This window comes from Sceloporus undulatus, chromosome 6, assembly GCF_019175285.1.
Source record: "Sceloporus undulatus isolate JIND9_A2432 ecotype Alabama chromosome 6, SceUnd_v1.1, whole genome shotgun sequence".
Taxonomy (NCBI): Eukaryota; Metazoa; Chordata; class Lepidosauria; order Squamata; family Phrynosomatidae; genus Sceloporus; species Sceloporus undulatus.
In genome coordinates, this window is record NC_056527.1 from 109464631 (window position 1) to 109481240 (window position 16610).

Genomic DNA, 16610 nt, shown 5'->3' on the forward strand with positions numbered 1-16610 from the left:
TATTATTATTATTATTATTATTATTATTATTATTATTATTATTATTATTATTAACCTTTATTTATAAAGCACTGTGAATTTACACAGCGCCGTACATACAATCTTTTTAATTAGACGGTTCCCTGCGCTCAGGCTTACAATCTAAAAAGACATGACATAAAAGGAGAAGGGAAAGGTGGTGGGGCTAGTAGGCTAATACATATAAAGTACATAGCAATACAGGAAATGGTTCGATAAAACACCAGAGCTCTTTCTGGCAGAGAAGGCTCAATGTCTCACAAAACTACAATTCCCAGGGTTCCCTAGCACTGAGCCAGGGCAGCTAAAGTGGTCTTGAACTGGATTATTTCTGCAATGTGTCTTGGACCCAACTCAGGCTGCAACTTCACTCCAGAGACAATCCAGTTTCATACTGTTTTAACTGTCATGGCTCCATGCTATGAGATCCTGGGATATGTAGCTTGTAGCCACTTCGAATCAGCGGCTGTAAAATTTTGTGCCAAAAGAAATAGTTTTAAATGTTTGAAGGGTTGAGATATTTTGTTAGTTTTGCTGCCACAGATTAAGGTGTCCTGGGAATTGTAGTTTTGTGAGGCATTTAGCCTTCTCTGTCAGGGAGTTCTGGCACCTTAAGAAACTAGAAATCCCAGGATACCATAGCATGGAGCCATGGCTGTTAAAGTGGTGTCACACTGGATTATTTCTGCAGTGTGGATGCAACCTAAGAGTGCATCTGCATTGTAGAAATCATGCAGTTTGGTGCCACTTTGATGAATTAACCAGTTTGACACTGCTTTAACTGCCATGGCCCAGTGCTATGACATCCTGGGAATTGTAGTTTGTTGTCACACCAGAATTTGCTGACAGAGAAGGTTAAATATCTCACAAAACTAGAATTCCCAGGATTCCATAGCACTGAGCTAGGGCAGTTAAAGGAGCATCAAACTGGATTATTTCTGCAGTGTGGTTGCAGCCCAACACGTTTCTATTTAGCACAAAGCTCCTTGGACCCCTTCATGCCAAAAGAAAAACCTTAAAAGTATGAGAAGGGCTGAAAGATTCTTTGTTTGGTTCAATGGTAATTTTAAGAGCTGAAATAAGTTACAATTGTTTTTTATTCAATTAGGGTTACATTTATTTGCAAAAGATCCGCCATATTAACATTACAGGGAATTTCCGGGGATTTTGACTGAATATTCCAAGTAATATTGGGGAATTCCGAGGATTTTGGGAAAACATGCCGGGGAATATCTTGGAGGCTTGTTGGCAACACTGGTCAGTAAGGAAGGATGGGAATAAGGAGAGGAACAAGATGGCGCCACCTCAGGCCAAGGGCCCACTTGGGCTGCCTTACACTGCAGGGATAACCCACTCTCACACCACTTTAACTTCCCTGCCTCACTGCTGTGGAATTCTGGGAACTGCCCTCAGATCAGACACCGCTTTAACTGCCCTGGCTCAATGCTATGGGATTCTGGGAATGAGAGTTTGTGGTGGCCCCAGAGCGGAGCTGGCTCAGTGCTGTGGAATTCTGGGAACTGGAGTTTGTGGTTGCCTGAGAGCAGACACCAATTTAACTGCCCTGGCTCAATGCTATGGAATGCTGGGAATTGGAGTGTATGGTGGCTCCAGACAACCTCTCCCAGCGTTTTCATGCAGATGTTAAAAAGCATAAGGGACAGGGCTGAGCCCTGAGGGAGCCTAAAGGCCAATGGCCAAGGAGTCTAACTGGAATCCCCAGCACCAGCTTCTGAGAACGCCCCTCCAAGAAAGAATGCAGCCACTGTAGAACAGTGCCTCCAAGCCCCATTCCAGTGGTTTGGCACCACTTTACCTGCCATGCCTCAATCTATGGTATTCCGAGATGCATAGTTTTTTGTAGCACCAGAATTCTCTGATAGAGAAGGCTAAATGTCTCACAAAACTACAGTTCTGAAAATTCCCTCGCACTGAGCAATTAAAGTGGTCTCAAAATGGTTTATTTCTGCAATGTGTTTTGGCCCTTTTCCGACCCTCTCCCACACTATTACAACCTGAAGAGAACAAAAGTGAACTGCATCATGCAGAGAGAGAGAAAGTTAAAGATGTCTTTTTGTTCGCCTGCTGGGTTTGTTTAATAATGCAATAAGGCTCTGGTAAACAGTGCAATAAAGCCTGAGCTAAGAAAGCAGATCCTACTTCAAGCAATCCTACTTTTGCTATGTCTACCTGTCTACAGCAGGCAAATAAATAGCAGCTGCCTCCAGAATCCCTTACTGAGCATCCATGAAAAAGCAGAACAAGGAGAAAATGGAAGAACAGATAAGCTTTCCTCTCCATCCAGCTCTAGCATGACTTTTAAAAAAAGCATAGATCTATAGAGTTGGCCTCCAAATTGGAAAAAAATAAGAAAAGCAGAGGCTGGTGAAAGCAAAAGTCTCTTGGATACATTTTGGAAGAAGCTTTCAGGCAGTCTCTGGAAAGTTTAAAATTCTGTTATGCAAGGCTTACTTGACCTGCTTGTTTCATTTCACCTGTGTATATTGCATAGATCAGAATGAAAAGTTTGCTGAAATGTGGAACTGCTCATTCAATCAAAGATATAGCCATCTTATGCATGGAAAATGAGTATGCATATGCAATGGGATTTTGCGGCACCTTTGAGATTAACTGAAAGACAGAAGTTGGTAGCATGGGCTTTTATCAACTTGAACCTACTTCCTCAGATGTATTTGGTGGAAGCAGGTTTCTGAGGAGGAAGGTTCAAGTCTATGAAAGCTCATGCTACCAACTTCTGTCTTTCAGTTAATCTCTATGGTACTGCAAGATCCCATTGCATGCTATCCTTTCCATGTTATTTCTGCTACTAAACTTTCTATTAAAGAAGTAATGCCTAGGAAAACATCTACTTTGTTAACTGAAGTACACTTGTATTTGTTCCATTAATAATTTCTGTGTTTATTTTTTCTCTTTTGTTTGTTATAGATGAAGATGAAGATGAAGATGACCGGCAAATAACAGAACAAAGCATCACTTTGATCCTCCCTAAACCTCCGAGACGAGATCTCTGTAATAACATTACTCTTATACTAATAAGCAAATTGCCTTCTTGATTTCATTTATGATGGTACCTTTAAGAAGAGGATGGTCTTTTATTTACAAAGCAGCCCCCATTCCATAGCATTCATATAATATGACCAATTTTATACAGGATATGTATTTCCTAAGTGATAGAAGATCAGTCCCTCATACCTACATTCCTTCTATTGAAAACAAATGGGCCAGTTTATCATCCTGTACAGGAACACGAGACTTTTAAGGGTTGTACTTAGTAAAAACAAGGTTGGAGTTTCTGAAGATTAGCGGTGACCATCACATCAGCCTCTTCAGTTCCTTTTTGCTGGGACAACAATTCCATCTGAGTTGATCAGCTCCAGCCTCACAGTGCAATCATAATGCTGTCTAATGTCCTGTAGAGTGCTGTACTCTGTCAGAAAGGATTGGCTTCACCTGTCAGAACTGTGCCGTTACTTATACTGTCGATCCAGTCTCACTACCTCACCCAGACATTTCAAAATCCTTTTGTGAATGTTAAACATATCCAAGAACTTCCCTAAAGTTCTCCATGCTCCAGAACAAGGACAGATCCATAGTCCTGGTCTACAGTAACTCGTGCCTGTTATAATCATGTCTTTCTTCCTAGAATATGAGGTGCTATGGCATGATTTTATGGTACTGGAATTGAAATGTCCTGGAATGGGCAGGGTGCTCTTATATGTTTCTTTTATGATTAACTTTTTTTTGGATAGTATAGTATTGCCACTACAATATGCATAAAGGAATCTCTTTTTCATTCCACAGCAGGTGCTATAGCAGAGTCGTACAACTTGGAAGTAGGTAAGGGCCAAAATTACAATAGACTAAGGTTCTTAGGGTTGGATATAGGTTTTTAGTAGCTCACTTTCCAAACAAAGGTATAATTAATGGATTAAACTACTTTGCAAATAAAACCATATTATAAAAATCAGCTTATTGTACTTCGAAATCATTTTTGAAACATTTCACAGATGAAATCTGGCTTGCATGTGGCTGAGCAACATCCAAGTGTGGCCTAGCTGGCAAATGTTGTTAATAAGGATAAATACACAAACCAGGGGAGCCTGGAGTTTTTTGCTTTAACCTGAGTCTACTGGGAAGTGCAAGATTCTGCTTTCCCTTCTGCAGAGATAATTGGGTGCAAAATAATTTTGCACTTTGAACTCAGTTTGCAGCAAGTGAAGTAAACTAAGGACAAAAGGGAAAAGAGTGAGGCAGAGAGAAAGACTGGGACATTTTAAAAGCAGTTGAAGATGTTGGACAATAGAGCATTAATTAGTCCTGTCCCTGCCACATTGGGAGAGTAGGGAGAGGATGTGATGGCTTCAGTGGTCCATTCAAACAGTTTGACTCTTAACTCTTCAAGAGGGCTGCTGACAGGATTCTGGGGTAGTGGCTCTTCAGTTGCTGTCAATATTTATTTATGCTTTAAATATATTAATAGTTCCATCCATTCATGTGAATGTATGTAAGTCCCCACCTCAGAGCCTATTGCTACCCACCGGGGACGCTCTTATTAAAGGACCACATGTTATGCAGTGAGTAAGTAAGTGAGTGTTATGGAGTGGGAAGCTGTCATTTAATTGTATCCCCCTATTTGCAGAGGAAAAGAAGAACCCAGAAGAATTTGAGATATTATTTAGTTGCCCTCGGTGTCCAAGAGAGGTAAGGGGCTGAAATCATCTGATTCATATCACTCATGTACAGGAGTGATGCACAGATAGATTTCTTTTTTTAATGTGGGGTTCCTGAATTTAAATTTCTAGTTTTCTATGGAAAATATTCCTTCCTTTTATGGGTTTATTTACATTGATCATGTCCAGATTGGTGAACAGCTAATAGTGATGATTTATAATACATAATTTAATTCTGCTCCCTAAAGCTTGATATTTCTGGTTGCTAAATAGTACACTGTGCTTTTGCTGTGCTTGATATACCTGTCTAGGAAAGGGGTGATGAGGGCAGTTTCCTTCAGTCTGCCTCAGTTCCCACAGAGAGGTCTTTCTCGCTCCAAACTTTACTACACCAGGCTTGTAAGGTGCCACAATCCTGTTAGTCTAGGAAATGCAAACATACCAGGTTGGGAACAGTCATTATCACATAGCTTTTCCAGCAGCTCTTTCAAGATGACTTGGTCCATAACAATTACACTGACAAGATACTTCTCAAATCCTGGAAAGAATAATTGCAATAAATTATTTTTAAAAAGTAACTTTCCAGGCTCTAGACACAAAGAGCCCTCCGAATTCTTCTCCGGGTTTGGACTGATAAGGGTTTGAGTACTTATGTGCCTGCTGTGGCGATCACTAGGACAAGCTTCCTCTCTAGTGACCAGTCGCTTTGCTGTCATCACCAGAAATTTTGCTGGTCAATTCCATATCAGTAGACTGGTGAATCTACTCTGGGCTTGACTTTAAAATTTAAATGATCTGTCCAAAGTAGTAGATCTATTGTAGGGTTGCTTGCATTGCTCCTTTAAAGCCCAAACTAAAGACTGCGGTGGATTCACTGCCTTTGATGTCACAAGCTATCACTGCATCTTACAAAAAACATGGCTTGTAGAACTTCTCTATTGCTTCCAAATGTTTGAACTGGATGGCCCTTGAAGTCTCTTCTATCTCTATGATTCTTATTCTGTTCCATCTATCAGTCTTCCAAGGGCAGACTCTCTTTTCTGGTATCTATCCTCCTTGTAGACTGCCCATGTTTTACTTTCACTGGAGATGTAGGGAATGCCTTTCACAAGGCCTTTGGAAGAAGAGAGGAATGAGTGGGATGCATCTGGCCTCTAAAGGGGTGGAAAAAGAGAAGCCCTGGAATCACATGTGCCCCCAAAGAATGTTTTTAAGGCTGAAAAATTTCTGGACTCCCCAGACTCTTACTTTTTCTGGCCCTAAAGAAGGCTCCAGAAATGGCAATGCACCTTTTAAACAAATGGCAGATGCCTCCCAGTGCAAGGCATAAATACCCTAAAGGCACCAGATTCCATCTGATCATGGAAGCTAAGCAAGGTTAGTCTTGGTTAGTACTTGCATGGGAGACTGAAAGCCAGGTGCCATAGGCTATATTTCAGAGGAAGGAACTGGCAAAACTATCTCCGAGTGTTCCTTGCCTAAGGGTATCCTGTGAAATTCATGAGTTGACAGGGCATGTTGAAAGCACATGTGTGTGCCTCCCTGTAACAGCACAGGGCTCATGGGGAGGTTACAACCAGAAGTAGACATCTGGCCACCTCTGTTGGGGGGTGGTAACGTGACATTTTGAGGAGTTTGTTCAATGCCCTTGTTTCCCATTAGCAGAAAAATGCCCCCAACACCCACCCCCTTTGCATATGCATGTAAATGCTCTGGACATGGGCATGGCTTCATTTTAATCTTTTTAAGGTAAAGGTAAAGATACGCCCTTGATGTGAATGTCTAGTCATAACCAACTGTAGGGAGCGGTGCTCATCTCCGTTGCAAAGCTGAAGAACCAGTGTTGTCTGAGGACTGCTCTGATGGTCATGTGGCCAGCATAACTGCACCAAACACTGTTACCTTTCCACCAAGTGGTACCTACTTGTCTACTTGCATTAACATACTTTTGAACTGCTAGGTTAGCAGAAACTGGGAGTAGTGACAGGAGCTCACCTCATCATGCACCCCATCATACTGCTATTTTGTGCATTCAAATCATTTCCCAGTTATAGTGCCCCTAAAGTGCCCCTATCAGGGGGTTTTATTGGCAAGATATTTTTCAGAGAAGGATTTGCTTTTAGCTTCCCTTAAGGCTGAGAGAGTATCCAAAGTCACCCAGTAGGTTTCCATGGCTGAATGAGGGATTTCAACTCTGAACTCCAGAGAGTTGGTCTAACACTCAAAGCTGTATACCATACTGGCTCTACCAGTCCAAAAAGTATATACTATTCAATGAGACTGTGTTTTAGAAATCAGAAGAGGCTGCGCTCTTCTGATCATGTAAATACAGACCACAACAGGTGTGGAAGAACCTTTTCTAACTGAAATGGGTGGGGATCAGGCCTAGAGATCTCTGGTGGGGGGGGGGGTAATTACTCTAACTTCAAATGAGAAGCCTCTGTCAAAGATTACTGTTTTGTTATAGGATCATGCAATAAACATCAGACCTGAAACTATTTTGGATCCAGAAAGGGGCTACAATATTTACAGGTGAGCACCATGAATATCTAGCTTTGGCCAGTGGTTTTCAAACATTTTGCTTTTACAAAAAGTGAATTTTCTGCACAGGACATGCTCAGTTTACTTGACTCTCCAGTGATCACATAAGAACGAAGGGAGGGCTTTTTCTAGGACATGCATGCTGCTTACATGTACAATGGTGTATTGGAACAGAGATCAGCAGATAACTTCACACCAGCGGTATGCAACTCTGGAAGATCTGGGGGCTGCATTACCCTCCAAGAGGACCACACACAACCATGCATGTGTTCCCACAAAAAAATAATTTTAACCCCCAAATGCCCTTGAGGGGGACATGTTTTAGGGCCTTCCTGTGCTCCACTGGGTGTTTTGAAATTTAGAAATGTGGAGATTTTGTTTTGACCCATCAGGGTCCACGGAATCAAAAGGGGGCTCCAAATGTGGTGGAAATACCCTCTACATCCTCTTCCCACTTTGCCCACCTCGGCTTTACACCAAGACTTTTTGGAACACAGTTTCAAGCCTAGAACCTTGACTGACCTCTTTTTCCTACCTCAGTGGAGAATCTGGTTGGGATTCCTCTCTGGTCTCAGATAACTGAGCACCTGGTGAAGGGGCAAAAGTCCTAAGGTCAGTTTTTAACTTGAACATATCAGATGGAGATGAACCAAGAAACAAATAATATTGGACTTATTATTATTATTATTATTATTATTATTATTATTATTATTATTATTAACCTTTATTTATAAAGCGCTGAAAATTTACAAAGCGCTGTACATATAATCTTTTTAATTGGACGGTTCCCTGCCTTCGGGCTTACAATCTAAAAAGACACCACACAAAAGGAGAAGAGAGTGGTGGTGGGAAGGGAATGAGGTCCAGCAGTTCTTCTCTATCTCCGAGGCCTGGATCAGGGGAGATGGACTGGAGGGAGGGCTTGAGTTCTTAATGGATGGTTAATCATCTTCCAGAGAGGCCTGTTGGAGCTAGCCTGCCTCTACAGTAGGATAATACATATAAAATACATAACAATACAGGAAATGATTCAATAACATGGGCTTAGTTGGGAAACAGACTAACTTTTCATGATCTGAGAGTACCCTGAAAATTTTGAAGCTATATCAGTTAGGATGGCAATAAGAAGCTGCATGGATCCCTGTTCAAAATCCTTTTTTCTTTTGTCTTTCTTTTTATTGTTTTCAGACTGAAATGCACTAAGAGAGGCTCCTTCCATTGCTGCATTACTGATTTCATATTTGATGTGAGAGCACCTGTCACCCTCACCTATCATTTTGATTCATGGACAAAGCATCTGAATGCAGAGCAAAGAAAACACTGGCTCATTGTTGGCCCTTTGCTTGATATTCAGGCAGATCCAGAAGAAGCTATAAAAGCAATTCATATTCCTCACTTCCTGTGTCTTCAAGGTATGAAAGGAAACAAGACTTGAACATATATAAGCATAGCTGGAGGAATTTTAAATAGGAATACTTACAATTAATATTGATCATTTTGTTAAAAACACATTATCTGATATGAAATAATAATACTAATAATGCATTAATAACATATTAGTAAACTTTAAATTTTTACTTTTTTAATTACATACAAAAATTAAATTCAGTTTAAAAATACTCAAAATTGGCCTAACATGTCCAAAAGCTCACCAATACAATAATAATGGAAGTCTGTATAACAAGTAGACATTACTCATTATGCTAAAATAAAAAATACATTGCTTGCTGTTACTTTTCAAAAGTAACAATGTAATATCATAATATCATTACACAAAAAAATCATACATCACAGGTCAAACTGTTACTTGTAATGTGTAACTTCCACACCCTGAATATGAAACAAGATAGGAGAAGTGGTAACAGGGCTTAACATTTCTTGTTCTTCTGGTGTGCCTTCAAGTCGTTTCTGACTTCTGGTGACTGTAAGTGAAACCTATCATCAGATTTTTCATAGAGGGCTTGCCGTTGAATCCCAGTGCGTCTCAATTATTTTCTGTCATGCCCCCCCTAGGAAGAAGAAAACATTTCGCGCCCCCCGCGCGACTGTAAATAGTATCATTTGTCTATAAAATTGTTATAAGTACACCTCTGCATAACAGAGCCTCGCACCCCCCTTTATGGAGCCTCGTGCCCCCCCTGGGGGGCCCGCCCCACTGTTTGAGAAAGGCTGCTTCATCTAAGTTGAGAGTATGACATGCTCAGGGTCACCCAGCAGGTTTCTGTGGTTGAGTGGGATCCAAACCCTGGTCTCCAGAGCCCTTGTTCTGTGCCCAAACCACTACACCACAGTGAACCTGAAGAACGATCATGGTCTGAGCCAGGACTATGTGAGCTAAAGGTCTTAATAATCAGAGATGCTCTTTCACATCTTAAACCAGCTGCTGCTGTATGCCTTTGGCAGGTAACGTCCACTCTAAAATCCGTATTGCACACTTTATGAAAGACGGGATGAGCTTGGAGAGGCCAGACAGAGTGGAATCATTTCATGTGAAGTTGAAAAACCCCACTTTCTCTTCCCGTGGAGCTGTTCTCAAGAAGCAGTGGTTTAAAAGGAAGATAAAGGCCCATGCAGTGGCCCTGCTGTATCAAGACCTTCGAGTCCCAATCCTGAAATTCCACCTCTACCTCCTTCCCAATGACTCTTCCCTTAAAAAGGTAACTGGGAATCTCCAACTTTCTCAGGTGTTAGAGATCAGGCAAATCATACTAGCATGGGGAGGTAACCAGATGCTTCTTCGATCCTGTCTGTTTGCCACAGAGCACAGAATAGTCACTTGTGGTGGATTCAGTGGCAGTTTTAGTAAAGAGCTGCAGGTTTTGGTTTCTGCAAAAGAAGTGAGGGAATTCCAGCCCAGCACTACCCAAAAAAGGACATTTGCACATACAGTATAAGGAACACTTAGGCATGTCCAGAATGGAATGGGTCATAAAAATAAATACTAGTACAGTATTGATGTAGAACCCATTTTCATTGTAGTAGGAACAATTGGTTTCTCATTTCATGATTGCTGTCTGTAGCACCTTGATTTCTGTGGTAGTTTGGACTGACAAATTCCAGGGCTCTGTCTTCAGTTCTTCAAATGGAGTCTCTGGTCTAAAGTACTTCCCTAGGAGCTCAAAGTTGTTCCCCAAGACAACCTGATCCCAAGCTGTTTTAATTTCCCTTATGTGTCTAAAATGTCTACATAATGGTAGGTTGTTATAAAAATGATCAGTTGCTTCTTCCAAAGGAACGCAGCCCAAGAACCATTTAGTGTCTTCCTGCCTGTTTCATAAGTGATCTTGTTTCCTTTTCCCAGGCTGTCCATGAGCATGAACTGAATTATGATTCACAGAGAGTTCGAAAACCCCCTGCGACCATGAAGGCTCTGACTATTGGTTCCCACTTCTTTCTGGAAAAGATTGTTGGTGTAGCTATCCATCCAGAGGTGAGACATAGACATGATGTTATGTTTTGCCAGACTACCTACCAAATAAATGAGGAAGGAGTGCAAATCTTACATTGCTACCAGCTCAGGGTTCAGTTATGCTTTAAGGGGTTATTCTTTACTGTGTTTTATTACTGGGATGTTTTTTATGATGTTTTTATATTGTATGTTTGTATATCGTATATTGCTTATATTCATATTTATGCTTATATTTATGCTGTACCCCGCTTTGATCATTTTTTGGAAAAGCGGGCTATAAATAAACAGTATTATTGTTGTTGTTGTTGTTGTTGTTGTTGTATTATTTACTTATATTAAGCTTTGGCTCACGATCTTCCCAGTGAAGAAACTGGCAATTCCAGTTGGTTGTCTCAAAAGCAATAGTATTTCATTGGGGGAAAGGTGAGCTAAGTGAATTACATTTTGGGGGAGAGGCAGTATATAAATCTAATAAACAATAAATTGGTGAAAATCTGTTGGCTAAGCAATATTGACATACTCTGAGCTCTTACTCATTTCCACAGAAACTAGAGTTTAAATACCTGTCTGCAGACATGGAGCATCAATACCTTGAACTATTTGCAGATCACATGGAGGATGCACTACGGCTTTCCCTGGTTGAGAAGAAAAAAAATGAATTAGTTTGGACAGCCTACATAAGAAGAGGTGAGTTTGGGCCAAGGGAGAAATCCATAACTGAACCAAAGTATTGGATTTAGGGTGGCAGAAATTACTTTACCTGGCTTCTATGTCCAACTCGCTCTTTTTGTAATTTTCTTTCAGAGGATTTGCATCCTGTAAAAGGTGAGGAAGACTGTGGGAATATCCGGTGTTTGAAAATGCCTACTAGCCCAGAATCTACCAATAATAAAAAACTATATAATATTTGGCCAGTGGAAGAAAGATATATTGAAATTCATTTGGACAAACAAAAAAGCAAGAATAAAATGGTCATCATTAACAGACAGTAGGGAAATAGGAGGCCTGGCTTTACCGGATTTGAAATTATATTATAATGCATGCTGTCTTGATTGGATAGGGGAGTGGATAATTTTGGAAAATTGCAAATTATTAAATTTAGAAAGCTTTAATTTAATTTATGGATGGCATGCATATCTATGGTATAGGAAGATTGCAAAGAATAAAATCTTTAATGATCACATAATTAGAAGTTCATTGGCAAGGGTATGGAATAAATACAAGGAGAAAACATACAGAACTATCCCAGACTGGATTTCACCACACGAAGCACTGCTCAAAAGATCAGGCATAGAGGGAAGAAGCTGGTTGAGATACAAAGATATCTTAAAAACAGAAAAAGGAAAAACTATAATGAAATCCAAAAAAGAATTAGAAGAAAACGGTATCAAAATTCAATGGTTTGCATATTTACAATTAAGTGAACGATATAGGATAGATAATAAGCATCCAGGTGTAAGTAGGGAAGAAACGGAATTAGATCTGATCATTTGTGACGACAAAAGGAAAGGGCTGATTTCAAAATTATATAAATTCTGTCTCAAATTAGAATTGGAGAAAGAAAGGATTAAATCCTGTATAATCAGTTGGGCAAAAAATATAGGACACACAATAAATTTGGAAAGTTGGGAAAAAGCTTGGGGAAAAGATTTGAAATTCACATTATGTATGGATATAAAAGAAAATTTGATAAAGATGATTCACAAATGGTACCTGACCAGATTAAGCAAAATTCTCCCAAGATTTTCATTATTGTATTATGAACCTCGCTGCAATATTTCCTTGCCTTAGTACTTGTCCACCAACAGTGATAAAAGGTTCCTCATACCTTCTTGCATTTCCAGCATTTGTTCTCTTTATTTTAATAAATTCTAGATATTTTATCTGGAGTAAGGTACCACCAACAATACATTTCATAGTAATGTTTATTTAGACTCTGGGAAACTATATTTGTTCCCTTTTATAGTTTTCCCCCCATCGAGTCAACTGTACTGAGTGTCACAGGTTCTGTGCCCATTTGATCATAGAGTCTTCTTCCTCCATTTCCAAGCCCAATAGATTTTTTTCATTTCTGTTGTACTGCAATTCCTGACATTCTCTAGTTGTGGCTACAATGGCTAGGCATGGTGGCAATTGTAGTCCACAACTTCTGGAGGGTTACACCTTACCTGACTGGCCAACTGGCCTATCTGCCCCAGGTGGATGTTAAAGAGTTCACACAAAATTCCAGGTAATCTCCTATGCAGGTTCTCAGACTATGATTTTTTGTGAAGCGGGAGGGAAGGGACATTTAAATCCTCTCATTTTCTTTTCTGGAAACAGTCCCACGTACTTTATTTAATCTCCTCCTTTCTAATCATACACATTGAATTTGACAAATTCTACTCGTAGCCAGTTCTGTGCCTAGAAGCTATACTCTGCCAAAACAACGCTTAATCTCCTCATATTAGTCAGTTTGCAATATACTTCTGTGCAATAAGAAAATATTCTCCTAATTTTCTAGACCACAAACACACATCTTATTTTATCAACTAAATTTTATAGATCAGAAACAAAATGCAGGCCAGTCTACTGATGGCCCAGTGGAGAAGAACGAATTCTGTACAAGTAAGTTTGTTGCATAATGCTGATCCAGCATTTAAGTTTCCAGTGCTGATTTTCATCGGAAAATATTCCTGCTGCTATTTTGTGTAGTGTTTTATATGTAATTATGCATTGATATATCCCTTACTATATGCTGCACCTCTTCCATATTTGCTGAATGATGGAGTTCCACAAAGGGCTGTTTTACTTACTGGTAGTTTTGCATACATCTGAGATGAGCAACAATCTCCTTCCAGATGCCATTGAACTGCAACTCCCATTTACATTACAATTGGCTATCCTGTCTAGAGTGATGGGAATTGTAGAACCACACTTTACCTAGTCATATTCCAGAGGAATTGGTTCATTTTTCTTACATTATCATGGGCAACATTTGGGATGATCCCCTGGGCAACCTTGAAGGGCAGCATTCCTTGCCCCATCCCCCCTGGAAAACATCTAGAAATTTTGTACTCACATACCCCTACTATGTGGGGCATATGCGTACTCCACATCTCCATGATTTTGTTCCTCCATCCCCCCTCCCCTCAACAAAATATGAACTTTGAGTCAACGTCTGGGTCAGTTCCTGTTGATAAAAAGGCTGCTCCCATGCATAAAAATGTCCATGGGGGAGAAGGTTGCCTCACACACCTTGTAGTGGGTGTTTGGGAGCATTTGAAGGCAAACAAAACAGACCCAAAATAATCTCTAGGACCACATGTGGCTTATGGACCCCCCCCCCCTTTTCCCAGTTTATGCATATCGTTCCTCTTTCTTTCTTTCCCAGCTGCTGCTGTCAGCAGGCAGACCCACACACCACTCACAGCTGATGCCATCCAAAGAAATGGTGAGTCTCTCTTTCTGTTCTCAGCTGCTTTTAATCCCTCCAACCATCTTGAAAGCAGAGTTGCTTGGTGGTAGAGCTAGGTGTTCGGTTATTCACCTTTCCCCACAATCTGAGATGTTACAGTATTCTCTACCACAAATTTTCTACATATTTTCCTCTTTTCCAGAGAAACATCAACCTGGGTCACCAGGGATGCACTTCATTGAGCAGCACCGGGAGAAGCTGATAGACCGGACCAACAATGTGGAGGGAGTCTTGGATGCGCTTTATGGGACCGTCATAGATTATGCGCAATACCAAAAAATTCTCTCCAGGGACACCCCTCAGAATAAAATGCGGGAGCTCTATATGCTGGTGCCAAGCTGGAATCGCTTCTGCAAGGATCAGCTTTATGAGGCATTGAAGGACAAGCAGAAGTTCCTTATTGAAGACCTTGAAGGGAGATGAAGCCACAAATGACCAAATGAAGCCACAAATGATACTGCCAAATGCCTGTCCTGTTGTGGCCTCAGTGCTTTTGTTCTTATTCATGAACTTAATGGGACACAAAGCACAAATGTTGTGAATCTGCACAGAACAGCAGTTGCTATTGCCTGACCTGCATTGTCTTGCTTTCTTGGCTTTGATGCTCTTGAAGAGCCATGGGGCCACAAAAGGAAAGTGCTATTTCCCAGAAATCCAGATGCATATCCAGAATGATTTCAATGCTTCCACTTGTATTTTACAGAAAGACAGAATCTGCAGGAAGTTGTGTTTGCTGCTCAGCCCAAAGTCATTTCCTGTTCAAAAAAAGCCTCTGCTGAGCCAGTATGTTGGTTTGTGCATTGGGTTACGATTATGAACTCCAGGGTTTGAATCCCCCCTTTCACTCAGCCATGGAAAGCCAGCGGGTGACCATGGGCAAGTCACAGTCTCTCAGCCTCAGAAGAAGGCAAAGTCAACCCCCCTCTCAACAAACCTTGCCAAGAAAACCTAGTGACAGATTCATCCTAGGGTTGCCATAAGTTGGAAACAACTTGATGGCACATAACCAAAGGGATTAAAATGGTCTGGGAGAAAGAGGGAAATATGCTAAAAATGTATTCTCACACAGCCTAGGAGCATTCTGGGACTTTCCCACCAGACATTGGGGGAAGTCTAAAGACATTGCAGACCATACTTTCCTCACCAACTGGAGAAAAGTTATAGTTTAGAGAAAAGCTATAATTTGGCTTGTTCTCATGTGGCTTCATCCCTCCATACAGTTGGTGTCAGAAATAACGTGAATTCGAACCACCCAGTGCGGAAGACCCCCAGTTCCAGACTCATCTGATAAGGGCTAGTTTAGGCATCTTGGCCTCCAGAGAGTCCTGGCCTGATCGGTTCTAGAAACCATTTGTTTGCCTTCTTGGCTGTCCATGGTTTTCTTAGTACTTTTCTCCAGTTGTTGTTGTTAACTGCCTTTGGTTGGACCTTGAAGCAGCTTTCTATCCTGGTTCTATGGTGACCTCTAGGGACAAATGCCCGACATTGTTGTGTGCAAGTCCTATAACTCCTACTTGTTTCCGTGGGTGGACAGGGCTTAGTTAAATTATTTAATGCAACAGCTGAAAGAAGGAAACTCTTTGGTATCCAGTGTCCCAGCAAAGGATATCACAGTGACAGGCAGCTCATAACTATATCTGGCATTTGTGGATTTTTGGGAACAGGCAGAGTAAACTGAGTGGGTGTACTAAGTGTGTGTGTGTGGGATGGGAAATGACTTGGGGGATTATCTATCTTTCCATGGCATAAAATTGGGTTATAAGAAATTATGAGGTGGTAAATCCCCACCTTGACTAAAGCTTCAGCTTGCAAATGTGGGTTCATATAACTCATTGCACATCTACATCCTGAAATAAAATACAGCAGTCCCTCCATATTCACTGGGGTTAGGGTTGAAGGGCCCCCGTCAATATAGGAAAACCACAAATAAAAAAAACAACAACATTATTCTTTTTACCTGGGAGAATACCTCTCTAGGAATCTCCTGGTCCTCCAGTGCAATTCTATGGTCAACATCTGCCAGAAGTTGATCATAGGAGAGAAATGAGATTTAAATTAGATTTAAATTAGAAAAAACCTGCAATTGCAGGAAGTTTATCACACGACGTCACTGTTAACGTGAAATAACGCGAAGTTAAAGCAAAGATGATAAAATGTTCCGAAAGTAAAAAGCTGCCCCTTTTCTCTGTTTTATGTTTGTTTTAACTTCACGTTATTTCACTTTGGCTGCCATTTTGTGTGATAAACTTCCCACATTTGCATTTTTAATTTTTTTTAAAATCTTGTTTAAATCCTGTTGAACCCTAGTGTGACAAACTCCATAGAATTATGCTGGAGGACCTACAAATGCCTAGAGAAGTGTTTTCTCTAGGAACCTCTAGGTTCTCTAGCACAACTCCATGGTTAACATTTGGCAGAGTTCACCTTCAGAAAGAGGTGAACATCCTCAGCCTCAGAGGACTGTAATGGCAAATCCCCTCTGAAGAAACTTGCC

General features: G+C 40.7%; 1 protein-coding gene across 2 annotated transcripts in view; it reads left to right on the forward strand.

Annotated features, from left to right (window-relative positions):
* The window catches only part of LOC121932453 (NACHT, LRR and PYD domains-containing protein 1-like), a 17443-nt gene extending 1346 nt beyond the window's left edge, over positions 1-16097 (forward strand). Inside the window, exons 2-13 of one of the 2 annotated variants that reach the window (XM_042471083.1) lie at positions 2965-3048; positions 3841-3876; positions 4679-4740; positions 7177-7241; positions 8439-8662; positions 9654-9907; positions 10552-10680; positions 11205-11346; positions 11464-11484; positions 13204-13266; positions 14033-14092; positions 14259-16097. In XM_042471083.1, coding sequence (XP_042327017.1) covers positions 2965-3048; positions 3841-3876; positions 4679-4740; positions 7177-7241; positions 8439-8662; positions 9654-9907; positions 10552-10680; positions 11205-11346; positions 11464-11484; positions 13204-13266; positions 14033-14092; positions 14259-14539 — 1421 coding nt within the window. In that variant the 3' untranslated portion in view covers positions 14540-16097. The remainder of the gene's footprint in view (positions 1-2964; positions 3049-3840; positions 3877-4678; positions 4741-7176; positions 7242-8438; positions 8663-9653; positions 9908-10551; positions 10681-11204; positions 11347-11463; positions 11485-13203; positions 13267-14032; positions 14093-14258) is intronic. The other variant, XM_042471084.1, reaches the window with a different exon arrangement.
* Positions 16098-16610: the final 513 nt, after the last annotated feature.